This window comes from Euphorbia lathyris, chromosome 5, assembly GCF_963576675.1.
Source record: "Euphorbia lathyris chromosome 5, ddEupLath1.1, whole genome shotgun sequence".
NCBI lineage: Eukaryota > Viridiplantae > Streptophyta > Magnoliopsida > Malpighiales > Euphorbiaceae > Euphorbia > Euphorbia lathyris.
Window position 1 is genome coordinate 28,014,250 of NC_088914.1, and position 17,673 is coordinate 28,031,922.

Consider the following 17,673-nt stretch of genomic DNA (forward strand, 5'->3'; position numbering starts at 1 on the left):
CTCCTCCTTTGAGTTCGTAGAGTTCAGACACATTTTTAGAGAGCAGAATCGTGTTGCTGATCGCTTGGCGGCGGCGGGCCATGAAGGGACGTTAGGCGTTACTACCCTTCCTGTTTCCCCTAGTTTCATCTCTCATCTTCTCTTAAAAGATAGGATTGGGGTTAGCTTCCCTAGGCTAATTCCTGGGTAGTTTGTTGTTATTCGTTTTTCTTTTCCTTTTCTACCAAAAAAAAAAAGAATATATCATATATAATAAATAAAATATATGTTTTTCATCTTTAATTTAAAAAATTTAAACTCAAATTCATAAATTCTAAATCCTTGAATCATATATTCTAGATTTCTAATTCATAAATTTTAATTCTTAAAATAAATTAAAAATAATAATTCATAAAATTATGACTTGGATGTAAATTTCTCTTTAAAAAAAATCCATCATTGGATATGGGCTTTATTGCATACCAAGAAAACTTTATTTCAGATCCAAATTGTAAAGAGATGCTTTATCCAGTCCCAAATTCGCTCGCCGGCATCGCTACTTCGCGCCCACAGCAGTCCTCTTCAACAAATACTCCGATCGCCGTCACAATAACCTCCACCGAACCACCCATCTAAGCTCCAACCTCCTCCCTATAATTCCAGTCATCTTATCCCTCGTCTGGGCCTCACCCCTGCTTCTGCGTTCTCGCCTCCTACGAATTGCCTAACATAAGGTACTCATATTTATGAATTTAAGGTTGGTAATTGCTAAGATTGATCAACAGAAATTCCGCATATAATAATTAAGCACAAATGGATAAGATAGATAATTAGAACCATTATCATCATCAACAGAAATTCCGCATATAATAATTAAGCACAAAAGTTTTTTTGAACACCAAATGTTTGATGAAATGTGTTTACTAGCTGTTTGCATTGCTTTGAGTTGATTTGGGGATTAAGAATTTAAGGAATTTAATTTCAGTACTGGCAGCTCAATTTAGAAACTGAGTTGGACTCAGACTATAGATTTCGAATAGTTGCTTCTTCCTTGGGAATATATTGTGTTGATAAATAACAGAATCATCCAATGTTCCCAAATTAGGAGGTGATAGTAGCTAGAAAAAAAAAAAAAAAAAAACTTGTTATATTTCTCTTGTTGAATTTTATGTTAACCTTGTAGTTTTTCAATGAATTTATATTTGAATTTCTCAACAAAATTCACTAGCAAATCTTGGATCCGTGACTACCTCCTAACATATAAAGGACATTTTAAAGCAGAAATTATTTTTTTTTAACTCAAATTCCTCTTGTTTACTAACGATTTGGTGATAAAAAGTCTTGTTTTACAATTGTAGGAAATCTTAGACCCGCGTTTAGAAAGTTTTAAACCACGGAAACGTCTTTGCAAATGCAAGAAACAACAAGGTATATTTTTTGTATTTATACCTATAATAAAATATTACTCCGTTTCATATTACGTGACTTTTTAGAGAGTTATACAGAAATTAAGGATATTAGAAAAAAGACATTGTTGCCCCTTATTTATTGATTTCAATATTTATTTATTCTATAATAAGTCCATTATGCTAATTAATTTTCGTAAACCCGCGTTTTATAGCAGAAAAAATGATGACTTAACGTGTACTGATCATATAAAATGACATGTAATATGAAACAAAAAAGAATCTCTAAAAAGACATGTAATATGAAACGGAGGTAGTATTATTTTATATTTGTAATAAAATTAAAATTTTAATTGAAAATGAACAACACAGAAAAGCATCAAGTTTTAGCCTTTTAGGAAAAAAATGCAGATGAAGCATTTTGCCATGAATATTAGGGTAGGTAGGTAGTCCGACAATGATGACCCAACCCAATCAGAAGGACGAGTTTACAACCAAACTGCCGCATAACTTATCCCTGTTTCCAGTTCCATATTCCAAAGCCAATCGGAATCACAATTTTCTAGGAATTAATTATTGTTATGATGAATCCCATTCAATTCTTTACATCCCATACATTCTCATTACCAAATCCCAATTCCTCTTACCCATTAAACCCACAGCCACTATAAAAACCAGCATAAACTTCCTTAACCTGTGAATTATGCAGGAAAAATGGAGGCAAGAAAGCGGCCAGAAATAATAACAGACAAAGGTCAGATGAGGAATTGGTCAAGAGCCATGAGATCCCAAGGCCAAACCATAGCCCTTGTACCCACCATGGGTTACCTTCATGAAGGTCACTTATCACTTGTCAAACAAGCTCAAAACCATGGCAATTTAGTAGTTGTCTCAATCTATGTCAATCCAGGTCAGTTCTCTCCTTCGGAGGATCTTTCCACATACCCATCTGATTTCAATGGCGATTTATGCAAGCTCATGTCTGTTCCTGGTGGTGTTGACGCTGTTTTCAATCCCCACAATCTTTATGACTATGAGAATGAAGATAGTGGTGTTAGTAGGGAAAATTTGAAGAATTTAGAGGGGAAAAAGGTGGTGTCTTGTGTAGAGGAAAAGGGGATGGGGCATGAAACTTGGGTGAGAGTAGAGAGATTGGAAAATGGAATGTGTGGGAAAAGTAGACCTGTCTTCTTTAGAGGTGTTGCCACTATTGTTACCAAGTTGTTTAATATAGTGGAGCCTGATTTTGCTCTCTTCGGAAAGAAGGATTACCAGCAATGGAGAATCATTCAGCGAATGGTGAGAATTCAAACTGCTTTTCCTTCTTTGGCCTATTGATTTTGTGTTGGTTAGAATGGAAACATGGAAATGCTTGTGTTATGTGGATGATTTTTCAGTTACTATTTGCTTGTTTTCAGATGTATGGGGAGGTTACATCATTCTATGGTTCAGTGTTTTCCGATTTAGTTTTCCTATCAATATAGAACTGAGTTTTATCTTTTAAAAGCTAGCCCTTTTAAAACCAATTGTGCAATTTTTGTGTTATGCTTCTGAGTTTGGTGATGCTACAATTTTCAGCTTATTGAGGTGTTATTGATTTGAGCTAAAAATGGTTTGGAAGCCTTCACTTTGGCTTGTTAATTTGAGTTCACATTTAGGCTTTCCCATTACATTTATGGACTTATTTTTAATTGGATTATTCTCTACAGGTTCGGGATCTTGATTTTTCCATAAAAATAATAGCCTCTGAAATAATGCGTGATAGTGATGGTCTTGCAATGAGTTCGCGCAATGTCCACCTTTCTGCTGAAGAAAGGGAAAAGGTTCCAATCTATCTCCATAACTTTGAACATCTGATGCACATATTAAGTACTTCTGTTGTTTCTTAGGTTTTTATATAAAAAATGACGGCTACTGATTCCTTTGTGACCAATCCTTACTGTAGTTCACCTTTTACAGGACATAATATCCATAAAAATATGCTGAAATCATAAGATGCACCTCTCTTACTATGCGGTTCAGAAGCTCAAAAATTGCCGTATGCATCTTATCTGAAGTAGTTTGCTCATTCTTGTATATGCTTCATGCAGGCTTTGTCTATAAACAAGTCCTTGTTCAAAGCCAAATCATGTGCAGAGGATGGCCAAGTAAATTGTAGTGTGTTGAGAGATGTGGTAATCCAAGCAATAACTGAAGCTGGAGGGAAGATTGATTATGCTGAGGTGAGTAAAATCTTCTTCTGTTTATGTGTTTAAAATCTGTGTTCATGTCCTTGAGAAAGTAGTACCTTTCTCTAACTCAAGCTAATATGATTGTCCAATTTGGTCACCATCACGACAATTTTTTTTATCTATTGACCGGTCTATATCACCTTTATCATACGATTTGATACTATATCATGTGGTAAGACTTCAGTTTTTCTCTACAACTTATTATAGGTGATCAATATGCTTTTCCCTTTTTTTTTCATGAAATGCATCAAATATGATTGTAAACATTTTTTATTGGTATATTGGAAAGGGAAGAGATGCAAAGCATACGAGATAGATATTCAAGTATATGGGTATGGGCTTGATAGTCTCATGAACTATTTGAATATTCCTTGTTGTGCATAAGAAGTTTGACAAACTAACAAATGTAAAGATGAAATGAAAGTGAAGATGACAACAATACCATTGGGAATTGCGAGATAATGGGATGGCATTATAGGCTGGATATTTTAGCTAATTTCACTTTAGCAAAACAAGGATAACGATTGAAGAAACTTAGTTTTGTACTATGCGTTTAACTGTGATGCTAAGTTTTGTACTATTCAATGTTGGAATAGTTTTGAGTATTTTAATTTTAATTCTTATGTATAAAACAAAATATACAAGCAAGACAAAGGAAATTGCTCTTAATTTAATGAAACAATATGGTGGGAGAATTGGAGCTTCTTCAACATGTTTAGCATAATGGACGCAAACATCTTACTGTTGTAATGCATAGTAGGCATTTGTATAGCATGAAATTATAAATTTTCGAGTCATTTCCAGCTGATTGTATTGGTTGTTGCTACTAGATTGTAGACCAAGAAAGTTTGGAGCCGGTGGACGAGTTAAAGAGTCCTGTCGTATTCTGTGTTGCTGCCTGGTTTGGCAAGGTCAGGCTCATCGATAATGTTGAAATCAGCACTTGAATGATTCTTTATTATCCCAAGTCCCAATTTATTGTGCTTAATTTCAGACTCTTTCAATAACGATTATTGAGGGAGAGAATTTGAGGATATTCAGTGGTATCAAGGGAATTATCAGAAAGGAAAGAATGTAATTAATAAAATAATGCTTTTGCACAAGGCTTTCTTGCAAGTGAATGTCTCCTTAATACAACATGATCAATTTTGCTTAGTCCTTTTACTTTTAGAATTTGATTTCCCCTAGTCAGATTTTTTTTTTTTTTTTTTTTTTGTTCTTTCTGTTTCACGGTCCAGGTTCCACAGATATTGCATATTCCTTAAGGTTATAGAAAAGGCACTATCCGTTGAACCTGTACACATTTGCATCCCTCCATTCACATCTCAGGATGCCCAAAGCTAACTAGAAGAAGAAAAAAAAGTCTGACACAGCACTGAAGTGGCACTATGGTATTCAACTAATTCATCATCAAGTAATAAATCATAATAAGAAATGACAACTTCCACACATGAAGAAACTTACTAGTACAAAGAATTCAGAACCTAAAACTATACAAGCACTGTCTGTCTCATGATTTAGACTATAGCAGAATATAATAACCTCAAAAAAGTACATGAAAAATCATCATCCGTGTAACTACTTGTTACATTTGAAGCCATGACAAACAGACAATACTATGATCAGAATCAAAGCAATCAAAATACCCAGCACTATCAGCTTGATTTTCATGTTCGCCAGCCACATCTTCCTCCTCATCTTGGTTCCTTGTTGTCTGAAATCTTGTGCCTGCATCCAAACATTGCAAATACATCATATCAGTATATCAAAATAACTTATATCAATACGAAGACACCTAGAAGAAAATTTAATAAAACTAAAGCCAAAAAACAATTACTAGCTAAATTAGATGTCTTTTTTGTTCAAAAACAGTGACAAGAGGATTGAGTCCAATGAGCATCCCACATGGGATCTTTAGAGTTAATTATATAGAAGTTTCCATCCCAAGACGAGTTCATTCCAGATTGCCAAAGAACTAATAATTCATAGCTGAACCAGTTCAAATTTTATCTTTATTAGTAGATAAATTATCATTTGAGTTATGCAAGTTGATTTAATGTGCTCTTTCATTACCACAAAACAATGAAAGAGCCTGGTGCCTGGTGCAGCCAACCCTTGGCCAACCATGCACCAGCTGCATATATGGTCCATTTTGAGCTTGGCTAATGAAAGCAGCATAATATTGGATGCAAAAGTTAAACGATCCATCCACTTGCCTGAGAGCGGAGATTTTCCGTTTTGTCAACTAGAAGCTCAATTTTCTCTCCACGGTCAAGAACCTGCAAAATGAAGTTAAAATATATAAAGCTTTCCATGTACAAGCTTTCAAACTCTATTACTGAGATACTCCAAGATGATAACTTTGTTTCATAGCAGAAAAGCCTTACCTTCTCTATGTTTTCCATCATCACTCCTTTGACTTCTGAAACTTGAGCTTTAACTTTGGCAAGCTTGCTAACCTCCTCAGGGTGATCAACACAGTATTGCATCTGCTCCTTCAACTTTGGGCTGTATAATTGAACATGCTCATGATACGCATATGACATTTTACATTCAGCATAAATGGCATGCATATATGTTCATGAATGGAAGGAATTACCCGAATTCTTTGTTCAGGCTATTAGCAACAGCTGTCGCAGCTTTCCCTCCACCATATTTCTTGGTGAAATCCTCCTTGATTCTCTCAAGGTAGGCAATTGGAACTTGTCGACCAACAGACTCAACTGCAACTACGCAATAAGCTGCAACAATTTACAAGATCCATTTAGTTTAACTTAGAAAGAGACTAGTTGAGCGCACAAGACTATTTTGGGCATGTCATAGAAAGAGACTAGCTGAGCGCACAAGATTATTTTGAGCATGTCGAACCTTATTAAAAGAAATTTAAATACAGTCAAAATTAATTGTTGCATTCACTATTACATTACATGATGTATTTTTTTCCAATCATCGTTTAGTGGTGTTTACTCTAACAAATATTACATTTAGGGATTCCAATTTGGAAATGACTATTCTCCAAATCAAGTTATTTCTTTATTTTCATGCACTGATTTATTGAAACTCTTTTGCACCCCTTGTTTCTCTCATGCACACAAACACGCATTAATAAGTAACAAAAAAGCCAAATGTGCTACCAAATTTTGATAAAATTAAGGAATGGAAGCAAACAGATAAAATAAATAGGTAATATTTATTCTTGTGGTATTCTAAGTTTTTTGAAAAAATTAAGAACTGAAGCAACTGAACAAATAAAATAAACTGATACTATTATACTCATAATATATAAAATAAGGTTAACTTTTTATGCAGGCTTCTAATCATACTCATAATATATAAAATAAGGTTAACTTTGTGCATCTTGCACCTCATTCATAGCCCCATTTAGATCAGAATATATTACGTGAGAAAAGTTTAGGGTTCTCATAAGAACCAGCCAGCCCCACCTCCAATGAAAGTATTGCATTATAAACTAATTGTATGATTAGGCAGTGCACCAATAAACAATCAAGCACACAAGTTTTACTAGAACATACCACTGATGTTAAACTTTTAATAATTACAATAATCATTTATACATATGAGCACTTGGCTTCCAAATAAATCAAGAATAGATTACAAAGGTTGAAAATTAGAATGCCCTTGTTTCTTAGTTTTAGCCGGTTGCTTTTGGCTACCTGATGCAGATATAAAGCAATTTTCCTCTTTCAAGACATTTATAAAAATAATAATAGTAAAAATGAAATCGAAAAACCTTTGAACCTGAATTATTATTTTTTAGGAAAAATGCATTATAGTCATCATTTAATATGGTGACTTGCATATCATTAAGAAACCAATCAATTGAATCTAATCATTTATACTAATAATAACCGTTAAAGCTCATACCATAAAAATGGAGTTCCATGATCTACAATTTAAGTATCATTAGTGCACAAGGCAGACTTTAGAAGAAATCAAGGAGTTTCTACTTAGTTTTGCAGCCTTTCAAATGCTACAATGCTCCTTGCTAATTAAGAAAGCAATTCAGTTTCCTTTTCACGATCTTGAATATTTCATTTTATCTTTCAAGTTACCAAAGGACCCAATAAAATAACTCAGGCCAATAGTGAGGCTCAACTAAAGAAAGCAGAGAAGAAGTACACAATGTGGTTCGCAAGATATATCATCAATGTGAACAGTTGAAATTTAATTCCCCCTTCCATTGCGCTTCTTCAAAGACAAACAGTAAATCAGTAACTAGCGCTTGAACTACATGATCTTAGCACAAACAGATGAAAAGTATCACAAGTTACCGCATCAGCATGATCCTCAAATCATGTGATCTGATCCAGCAACTGTAGCATTAACCATATGCTCGTGAATTATTTGCTCTTTCAGTAACCCAAAGTGATTACAGTAAGATCACTGCAAACTCATATCAGCTTGACAATTGAAAACACTAAGCCAAACCTAAGATGGATTAAATAAAATAGAACTAAATCGCAAAAACAACTAACTACGTGCAACAACATAATCAGAACCGCAAGACAGTTGTAGCTCAAGTATCATCATCCAAAAATATCAACACAAAGGCACAGATCGAAGCATATATGATGAATGATAAAAAAAATCAGAAATATCAGATCAGATACTAAAACTGGCGAATCAGATAGAAACAGAAGAAAAGGAGATAAGAAGATTACTGAAGCCGTTGTCAACGAGGTAGTTGAAAGTGTGACCATCGCAGTTATAAGTGAACTTATTGTTGGTGGCCGGAAGTTTCTGAAGGCACTGAGCAGCTATGCTGGTGAAGTTACCGGTGAACTCCGTGTAATCAGCCAAAATCACCGTGCCTCTGGCGATGAAGCTGTAGATCAACGATTGCTGGCCCATCTAGTCTCTGCTACCACAACAACAACAAAAGAAAAACCCTAACCCTAGAGGGAGAAGTGAGAGAGAGAAGGAAGGAAGTTAGGAGGAATTTGTTGTTGTTGCAGAGCGGAAATGAATTCGAAGGGAGAGATTTTATTGTTGGGAGAGAGAGAGAGTTTCCTTTTCCTTTTCGCTTAGATTGAAGGCAAGGTAGCGTGGAGTAGCGATGGGTATGACTAAGAGTGGGTTAGCTACCCTCCAATTTCATAAGTAATAACGGAAATGCCACGCTGTCTTCATTTGAATATTTTTGAAATTTGTATATTTTCTAGATTTGAGATGTACGTTGTTATTGATAAATGAAAAATCAAATCAAAGCCCCCCATTCGATTCCTTGTTTTATAAGACAATAAAATAATATGATATTCCATCTACTTTCTATTCTTTTCTTTTCAATGTAACGCCTTTTTTATACAACTAAGCAACGAAGCCATAATTTTGTACGGAATGCCACTTTTACTCCTTTAAAATCTTAATATTGAGCAATTTATTTCTACTTGTCAAATAATTTTGATTGATTTATAAACTTTCGGGATGTCCTCGTCAACTTCATAAAATTGTGTTGAAACTCTTAACCTGTTGGTTGAGAGCTTATCTATGACCGTTGAGGTTATAGGTTCGATTCACATCGGAGTGGGGTGAGTTAGAGGTTTTTCTTTGTTTTTCATATAATTTTTCTTTGTTATTGTGCACAACTTTTAAAAAAAAATTATAAAAACTATTTTCAAATTTCAAGGTAAGAATCAAATTATTTAACTAAGTATAGAAATCATGTATATTAAACCAAATAAAATAGTTATAAAATGTGGAAATTACATTCCTTTTAAATTTGTAAATGCTTGTAAAATGAGTGGCGAAGTAACTATTACGATCACATCTCTATTTTTTCACAACTTGATTTGATAGCTATGTGAATTCTTGTGTAATATTTTGAGGTGTTTGGTATCACATAACGATTTTGTTTGAAAATTTTCATTCAGTAAATATTTTAGTTAGTCTCTCTATTGGCTTTCTCACTTAGTACTATAAGATTCATGTGAAGTTGTTTCACTCCTCGCCAGCTCGCCTTTTAGATCCATATGTCAACTGTTGGTCCAAATCTCTTGTTGGGTTCTTTAAAGCTAATGTTGATATGGTTCTTTTTGTAGACTTATGTGATTGAGTGTGATTCTGTGATTGGAGACTCTTCTAGTCAAATTGTTTGGAAATAGCTCCAAACTCATTCATGGGATCTCTAACGTTAAAACTGCAAAAAACCTTTACATTAAAAATATTCTCTGTTAGAAATAATTTATGGTCAATTAAACTAGAAATATAAATTATATTCACTCAAATAAATATAATGATGATTAAACTTTTATTATATTTAAACACATTAATAATAACAATAATCACAAACAAACAACAACTAAATTAAGAATAAGTTGAATATCCTGTGAATTTATAGATTGAAGTACGTTGATTTGTGATGTCCTTTGAGAAAAAACGGATGATTTGTATTGTATATTAATCAATCACGCCTCTCCCACAAGATACACTTCAATTCGTTGAAATTCTTATGCGCAATTTTCCGAACTGATTATTCTCAATATGCTCGAATAATAATAATAATAATAATAATAATAATAATAATAATAATAATAAGTGTAAGAGAATGTTTGTGTAAATAAGATTGGAGGAGTTTTGTAGGTTTGGAAGCAAATAAAACCAACCAAAGATGGATGTATCTCTGTCTGGACCTTTTATACTATTTTTTCTCCTTTTTTTTTTTACCCCCTCCCCTTTACACGTTTCTTAGGCAGTCTATTTATAGAGATTTTAATATGGATCTTATGCGTTATAAAGTAGGAGATCATCTAGGCATAAATATAAGGTAAGTTGGTTACTTACCTAATTTTTGGGAAGGATTTTACCAATTCAAAATTAAATAAAATAAACAAAACTTTAATTATAAATTTCCAACACTCACTTGGGTGATGTTTTAATTTCATTGTGAAATCTGACTCCAAATCCTTTAACTTGTTTATTATGTTCAGAGTTAACTTGTTTGGTCATTTCTAACTATATTAAAGATTACGGACTTATCTTTATTTCTAGACAAGCAAACCATGTTGCTCATACCATAGCTTAGGCGGTTCGGTTAAATATAATTCCTTCGACTTGATTTAATGAATTTCTCTTTTTGACGGCCAATTTTGCTACTTTTCAACAGTAAAAAGAATCTTAATATTGAGCAATTTATTTGTACTTGTGAAACATGGGGTGTTTGGCAGCTACTTTTCATACTTCTATTTGCATTTTCACTTCGAAAATGAGAGTTTTAAGTGTTTGGTTAGTCACCTCTTGTTTACCTTTTACACCTAAAAAGCATCATTTTACAAAAGCAGGGAATCCCTGCTTTTTGGAAAAGTAGCTTTTCACAACAGCAAACCGTAATAGCAACTAGCAACATCAAACCGTAGATAAAACAAACGGGCGCATAATTTGGTTGATTTTATAAACTTTCTAAATGTGTCATTAACCTCCTAAAATTGTTTAAATGTGATTTGCATTTCGATTTATTTAAATTTTCACTTTATCATGTGACTTAGAACTTAGAAGTTAATAGTTTTGATTTAAATAATTTCAATATATTAGAACAATTTCAATAAATTAATAAATTATTTTCAAAATTCAAGGTAACTGATAAGTGTCCAATTCAACGTTCAAATATCCACTTTAGTGCTAGGTTATTTAATTAATTTAGTGTTATTTCGGATATTATTGTTTGTTTTGGTATGATTTGCCTCCACAGGACTCAAATGATTAAAATGAGCGGAATTGGACTTAACTTGAAACAAATTTGGACTAAAAGGGAATTTGGAGCTGATTCAGAGGAGCTGAAACGAAAATGGAGTTAGTCTTGCCCAAGACTAAGGATTTCGGAAATCACAGACTCCAGAATTGATCAGGACTCTTCCTTATTCTATCAAGAATGAACCTGGACAGTTGGGAATGACTAAGCATGCACGAAATTAGGAGATATGACAGATTAGAAAAGATTATTTTTGTTAGCTAATTTTTAGGAGAGGCTTTTCTCTACAAAAGGCCTGATTGACGTTCTTAAAATAGGTTCTTTTTAGGTTTTATTTTTTTCGGTATCATTTTGTTCTCTTTTTGAAATAGAAACATGTGTTCTTCCATGGCTATTCGTAGCTAAACTTCTTTATTTCGGTTAAGGAATAATTCAAAGGCATGAATCTTCAAGTATTGTGAGATTGTTTCTCTTCTAGTATTTTCTCTTTATTCATATCATTTGTTTATTCACTGTGTTTAGGAATTTTATCTCAATTATTAGTTTGCTTTTGAATGATACGGTCGATTGTTCATTTGATTAAACTGGTATACAGCTATCTGATTAAACTAAATAATCAACGAGTAATTATTTAGTTGAATCTGAATAAGTAGCAATTGATGCTATAAAGTTGAAATCTAGATTGTATTTGGGGATAGTCAGATTGACAACTGAGAACTCTCCATGTGACATTAATACATCTATTTTCGACTTTATCACATCAAGTGAATGAGTAATTAAGTTTCTGAATCGATATCGCTGAGAATCGATTGGCTTAGATTAGGTTCTTCTAATTCCTAACGCTGTTAACGGGTTGAATCTTAGCCGCTGAGGTAAGGTTATTCGTTAATTAGGAGTTAACTACAGTCTTACTTGGTTAATTCATTATTTAGGAAGAATATATCAAACTAGTCTGATATGCAATTTAGAAGAAACATCATTTCTGTCAATGATCAAGACTAACTGAATTCCTTGCCTGAGAATCCCTTAGCTGAAATTCTAATTAATCATTTTATTCAATTTCAACTCAACTCTATTACTTTCGTTAATTTAGCAATCAACTATTCCAATTCCCCCTTTTTACTTTTTATTTATTTGCTTGGTTATATTTACAAATTAGATCAGTATTAGTCCTTTGGGTACGACCTTTGCTTACCCTTGTGCAAGCCTAAGAGCTGTGAAGTTATATTTTATTTTTGGTGGATTCGACAACCGTCAGTAACAATCAAATTATTTAAAACTAAGTATATTATTATATAAAAAAACTAAGTATATTACACCAAAGAAAATAGTCATAAAATGTGGAAATTACATTCCATATAATTTTGTAAATGCTTGTGGAATGAGTGGCAAAGTAACTACTATGTTCGCATCACTATTTTTTTCACAAGTTTGTTTTTTAAACCAAAACGATGATAGTCACATGGTTACAAAGTGTAATGTTTCGGGGTATTCGGCACCATCGGAACGATGTTATTTGGAAAAATCTATTGATACTAGCAAATGTTTTAATTAGTCTATGCATTAATTGCCTTTCTCATTGAGTAACGCGAGGTTGAAGTAAAGTTGTTTCATTTCTTGTCAGCTTGCTCTCCATATTCATTTGTCAACTGTTGGTCCAACCTCATGTTAGGTCCCTTAAAGCTAATACTGATGTGGCTCTTTTTGTAGTCTTTGTGTTCGATTGGGTGCGATTTTGTGGTTTGAGGCTCTTCTTATCAAGTTGTTAGAAGTGGCCCCAAGCTCATCCATGGGATCATTGGCTTCAAAAATGTAGAAGTCTTTCATACTAAAGAGGTCCTCTCTTAGTTGATCCTTAATCGATGCTCTAATATCATTGTGGAGTCTGACTCCAAGCTTGTTGTGGATGCACTCAATACCCCCTGGTTGTTTACTAGTTTTGGTTGCATTGTCTATAGTTAACTTGTTTGGCCATCTCTAACCGCATTGAAAGTTGTAGGTTTATCTGTGTTCCTAGACAAGCAAACCATGTTGCTCATACCATAGCTCAAACGGCTCAGTTGAATGTTAGGCCTTCTTATTGGCCTCAAAGTCCTCTTTTGTTTGTTGTTTGTTGGCTATTGATATAATTCCTTCTTGATTTAATGAATTTCTCTTTTCAAAATAAATTATACATAAGTGATACTAAATAAATAAACAACTGAGCCATATGGACCAAGGAGACTTCCTTGATATGCCCGCAATCCAGCAACTTATTCACCTTGGCTTGGATGATCTTTTGCCTTTCAGGATCGTGCTTCCGCTTATTCTGCTTGACCATCTTGGCTTTTGGGTCAATGTTCATAGAATGAGTCATTACTTTGGGGGATATCTCGACCACGTCTGCTAGACACCACGTGAATGCATCGATAATGTTTGGACAATCTATTCCTTTACAGGAGAAAAGACAGTTGTTAAGATATGCATTGACTTGCTTTTTGCTTGACAGACTGATTCCAGGTCCCCGATTGGTTCTACCCTCTCTCTTTCTTCTTCGGTGGGTTCGGCTTCTGGCGACTTTATTTCGAGTGATGCCATGTACAATTGTTGGGCCACCAATTGATTGCATTGGGCGATGGTCATTCCTTCAAATGTGGGGATCTGGCATGCCAAGTGTCGAATGGATAACGCACTTCTCGAATTGGATAGTAGATTTCGGCCTACTACCACGTTGTATGGTAGATAGACATCTATCACCAGGAACTCCACTTCCAACTACTAGGTGGGGTGATTGTCCCCGGTCTTAATTTTCATCACCATACTGCCTAATAGGGGGACTGAGTATTCGCTAATTCCTATTAAGGGGGCCTCTGTGGGACTCAACCTACTTGGCATAAGATGAAGTGCCTCATAGTCTTTCTTCGTGATGATGTTGGCTGAGCTCCTGTTATCCACTAATATCGTATGGACCTTAAAGTCTTCATGCAAAATCCTAGGGGTATTCCTTGTTCTACCGAATGAGAAATCTGACCTCGGTGTATCAAGTCTCCCATTCTTGGAGAATCTTCTTTTGGGCACTTGTCCTAGACCATGTCCTCTAGAGATGACATAGATAACGCCTCGTGGGGTTTTATCATTGCCTTGCCTTTCCTTCTCTTCAGATGTCAGGCCTCTTCTAACTTTTTTCAGGAAGTGGTCCAGCAATAAGTTGTATATAGTCTTCCACGTTGTGCCATTCACTTTTGTGGAAGTTATAGTATAATCTAGTGCTGCCTGAGAGTGAGTTTTTCATTTTTGAAGAGCAGGTGATGTGTACCATGTCCTTCTATATCCAATATAGGACTTCTCTTTTAGGAGCGTTTAGGGAGATTGTTGATCTCTCTGAGTTCTCTCATGGATTTTTTTGGTCTCGGTCCATGTGGGCCTCCTATTCATAAAGAATCCCTTTTCTCGAGTCACCAGATCCGCGAAGATTTGGGGCATTTGGTGGTTAGCTCTTTATTGAGGAAGTTGGCAACCATGATGTCAATCGTTCCTTCCATATTCAATAGCTTGACCTGAATGGCTTCCTATTGGAATCTTTTCACGTAGTCTATGAGGGTTTCATTTTCATGTTGGATCATCCAGTTGAGATCCTACATGGTTTTGCTCTCGGGAATGGACGTTATAAAGTGGTCAATAAAGATCTTTACCATCTGTTTGAAGCTAGTGATCATTTCTGTGTCAAGCTACTCGTACCACTAGGAGGTAGACCTGGCAATTATCGTGTTCGAGTCGTGTTCGTGTCGTGTCATTTCGGGTTCGTGTCAAAAATGAGTAAACCCAAACCCAATCCAAAAACTTTCGTGTCAAAGTCGTGTTAACCTGTTCGAGTTAGTGTCGATTTCGTGTCGTGTTTTCGGGTTACATGTAATTTTGTTATGCATATATATTAATAATAACTCTTAAAAATATAAGAAGATATGGTACTGTTTTTAAACATTTTATATCATTTTTAGATTAGTATGTTAACAATAATTATCGAAAAGTTCGATAATATCATGTTAGAGGGTCATGTAATGTGTTTATAACAATTTAGGAAATTCAAATCAATATTTGCAATTAATAATTATAATTTTATTATCTTTATTAATAAAGTGTCATAAAAAAAACCACAAGAGAATATAACAATAATTTTCAATATCCATGTCATTTCGTGTCGTTTTTAGGTTCACATATCAACACTAACTCAACTAAAAAATTAGCGTGTCAGTTTGGTGTCAATCCAAAAATGACCCATTACCTATTAAGCTCAACACTAACATGACCTGGCCTGCTCAACACGACCCGATCTGTTATTCCAAATATTTTGAACTTTACTTCAAATTCATAATTTGAAAAATTAAAACCTAATAAGTTAAGATAATAAGATAAGATAGGATTTTTTTTATACTCTTTATATTTATACTTTAATAAATAAGAAAAGTCATGTCTATTTTTAACCTAGTTTATCATACTTTTTAATTTTTTTAATTTCTTTAATTAAATTTCGGGTCAGTTTCGTGTTTTTCGGGTTGACACGAAAATGACACGAAAATTAACGTGTCATTTCGTGTCGTGTCAACTTTCGTGTCGTGTCATAAAACCCTAAACACTAACACTAAAAAAGCATATCGTGTTCGTGTTCGTGTCGTGTCATCGAGTCGTGTGTCGCTTTGTCGGGTCTACTAGGAGGCGATACCTTTCAATATGGTGGGGAACATGTGGCATATCACAATGCCAATTGTCGTGGTAGTATCCATAGCTCATTTGAAATTTTTAATGTGAGTAGTGGGGTCCCATATCTTGTCGTACTCTTTTAGCAGTGGATATTTGAACGTTCTTGGCATGGGATCGATCATGATCCTCTTGCATAGCTGTATTGCTACTTATATTATGCCACGATGCTTCGAGTTGATCCCTGCTTCAACGATTATGCTCTAAAGCTTGTCTAATTCTTTTTGGATTGCATCAAACTTGGCCTTGAAATCCTCACATTTTACTAAGAGGTTCTTTTCCTTAGGCGCCCATTGATCCTTAGTTTTGGGCTCGACTATTTTTTCCTGGCTGATAGATCAGGACTCAGTAGATCTATGTCGGGTTCCTTTATGGTTTGAGTTTGGGGTCCTACTGTTCGGGGAGGGTCATTTTTCTTATATCACCAAGGTCAATCTTTTAGGGGATTGCTCATTGGAAATTTTTTCCCTTCATACAATGGGAGTTTTGGATCTGCGGTGCCTTATTGGGGGGGGGTCTTCTTTTTCCTTTAACTATGCGCCAGAATCCCTTAGCTGATCGCTTCGTGATCCGTCTGACGATGGAAGCTCTAGAAAATATGGTGTCTGGTTGAGCAGTTGATATTCTCAAGTTTATTCATGTACCTAATAGTCTCTTCTTCTATCTCTGGCTTTTCATTAACTTCAACCATTTGGATGGCATGTCCTTATCGTATCACACTGACGATGTCGTGGATAGATCCCAGGTTTTCTTCCAGTCGTTTGGAGATTGTGTCTAAGAGATTTTTTTGTTGGGCATATAGGGCCTCAATATCCTCCTCCATTTTTAGAGTCACGTCATGATCAGCCTGGAATTGTCATTATGCTTCTTCTTTTGTCGCAATCTGAACTCTAGATGCACGGAGTGCATTAGATGATGGAAGTTGAACTAATTAAGCGAGTCATTGGTGTGTTTGTTCCATGTTCATCACACCAATTTGATATGATTGAATCTTATAAGTCCACTTGGTAACCTGTAATTGGGCAGAAACAATGTCAAAAGGGGGTCGTTCGGCTAACGATACATAAGTCAGTTTGACTTAAGACTTGAGGATTAACATAATAGTAAATCAAAGCTAAGATGTAAGCTTAATGAACGAATGGATGGATGGATGAATGAAGTAATGTACTTCGAGTTGTGTTTACTCTATTTATAATGTGATCGAGTTTTAGAAGATGATTATAAGTTTAGGAGCGAGATGAGTTACGTGTCACCTATTGATAAGTGAACGTGTGTCCGGATATCAGAGCCTAATATCCCTTAAGCCCATTAAGCTTGTAAGTCACGGGATCAGACGTGATTGCTGTAATAGGTGGATCCTAAACTAGGATTTTGGATACTTCCCAAGCCAATATCTTCAATACGGAGTCATATTGAAGATTTTTGTTATAGTGGTGCCACATGTTCTCTTTTTATAAATGCTTGTTCGGTTTTCATAAACGCCACTTGGCGAGTTTATATTCGCATGATATCACTAATAATCTGTCAAAATATGAATAACTAAGTCTGATACATATAAGCTAGTCACAAAAAAGGCTTAAAGCACTATTCCCACGTTTATCCAAAAGGTTGGTATTTT

General features: G+C 34.7%; 2 protein-coding genes across 4 annotated transcripts; one reads left to right on the forward strand and one right to left on the reverse strand.

The window, feature by feature from the left end:
* The first annotated feature begins 483 nt into the window (after positions 1-483).
* Positions 484-4,719, forward strand: LOC136228873 (pantoate--beta-alanine ligase). Of its 3 annotated transcripts, XM_066017362.1 has the most exons (6): positions 484-713; positions 1,338-1,407; positions 2,095-2,684; positions 3,095-3,208; positions 3,476-3,607; positions 4,447-4,719. In XM_066017362.1, the coding sequence occupies exons 3-6, from the start codon at positions 2,100-2,102 to the stop codon at positions 4,561-4,563; spliced, it is 948 nt and encodes a 315-aa protein (XP_065873434.1). In that variant the 5' UTR covers positions 484-713; positions 1,338-1,407; positions 2,095-2,099; the 3' UTR covers positions 4,564-4,719. The 3 variants fall into 3 exon arrangements, with proteins under 3 accessions (XP_065873434.1, XP_065873433.1, XP_065873435.1); XM_066017361.1 differs by lacking the exon at positions 1,338-1,407; XM_066017363.1 differs by lacking the exons at positions 1,338-1,407; positions 4,447-4,719 and adding an exon at positions 3,906-4,406.
* Positions 4,720-5,010: 291 nt separating this feature from the next.
* LOC136228874 (putative vesicle-associated membrane protein 726) lies at positions 5,011-8,696 on the reverse strand. Its single transcript, XM_066017364.1, has 5 exons — positions 8,299-8,696; positions 6,216-6,357; positions 6,004-6,124; positions 5,833-5,895; positions 5,011-5,344 (listed from the first exon to the last, which is right to left on the reverse strand). The coding sequence occupies exons 1-5, from the start codon at positions 8,486-8,488 to the stop codon at positions 5,195-5,197; spliced, it is 666 nt and encodes a 221-aa protein (XP_065873436.1). The 5' UTR covers positions 8,489-8,696; the 3' UTR covers positions 5,011-5,194.
* Between the last annotated feature and the right edge of the window lie 8,977 nt (positions 8,697-17,673).

Excerpts from the sequence above, each read along its gene's own strand:
- LOC136228873 (XM_066017362.1), top strand. The coding sequence starts at position 2,100 with ATGGAGGCAAGAAAGCGGCCAGAAATAATAACAGACAAAGGTCAGATG. Across the intron at positions 2,685-3,094 it reads GGAGAATCATTCAGCGAATG|GTTCGGGATCTTGATTTTTC; the intron begins GTGAGAATTCAA and ends TATTCTCTACAG. Across the intron at positions 3,209-3,475 it reads CTGCTGAAGAAAGGGAAAAG|GCTTTGTCTATAAACAAGTC; the intron begins GTTCCAATCTAT and ends TGCTTCATGCAG.
- LOC136228874 (XM_066017364.1), bottom strand. The coding sequence starts at position 8,488 with ATGGGCCAGCAATCGTTGATCTACAGCTTCATCGCCAGAGGCACGGTG. Across the intron at positions 6,125-6,215 it reads AGCCTGAACAAAGAATTCGG|CCCAAAGTTGAAGGAGCAGA; the intron begins GTAATTCCTTCC and ends TCAATTATACAG. Across the intron at positions 5,345-5,832 it reads CGGAAAATCTCCGCTCTCAG|GCACAAGATTTCAGACAACA; the intron begins GCAAGTGGATGG and ends GTTTGGATGCAG.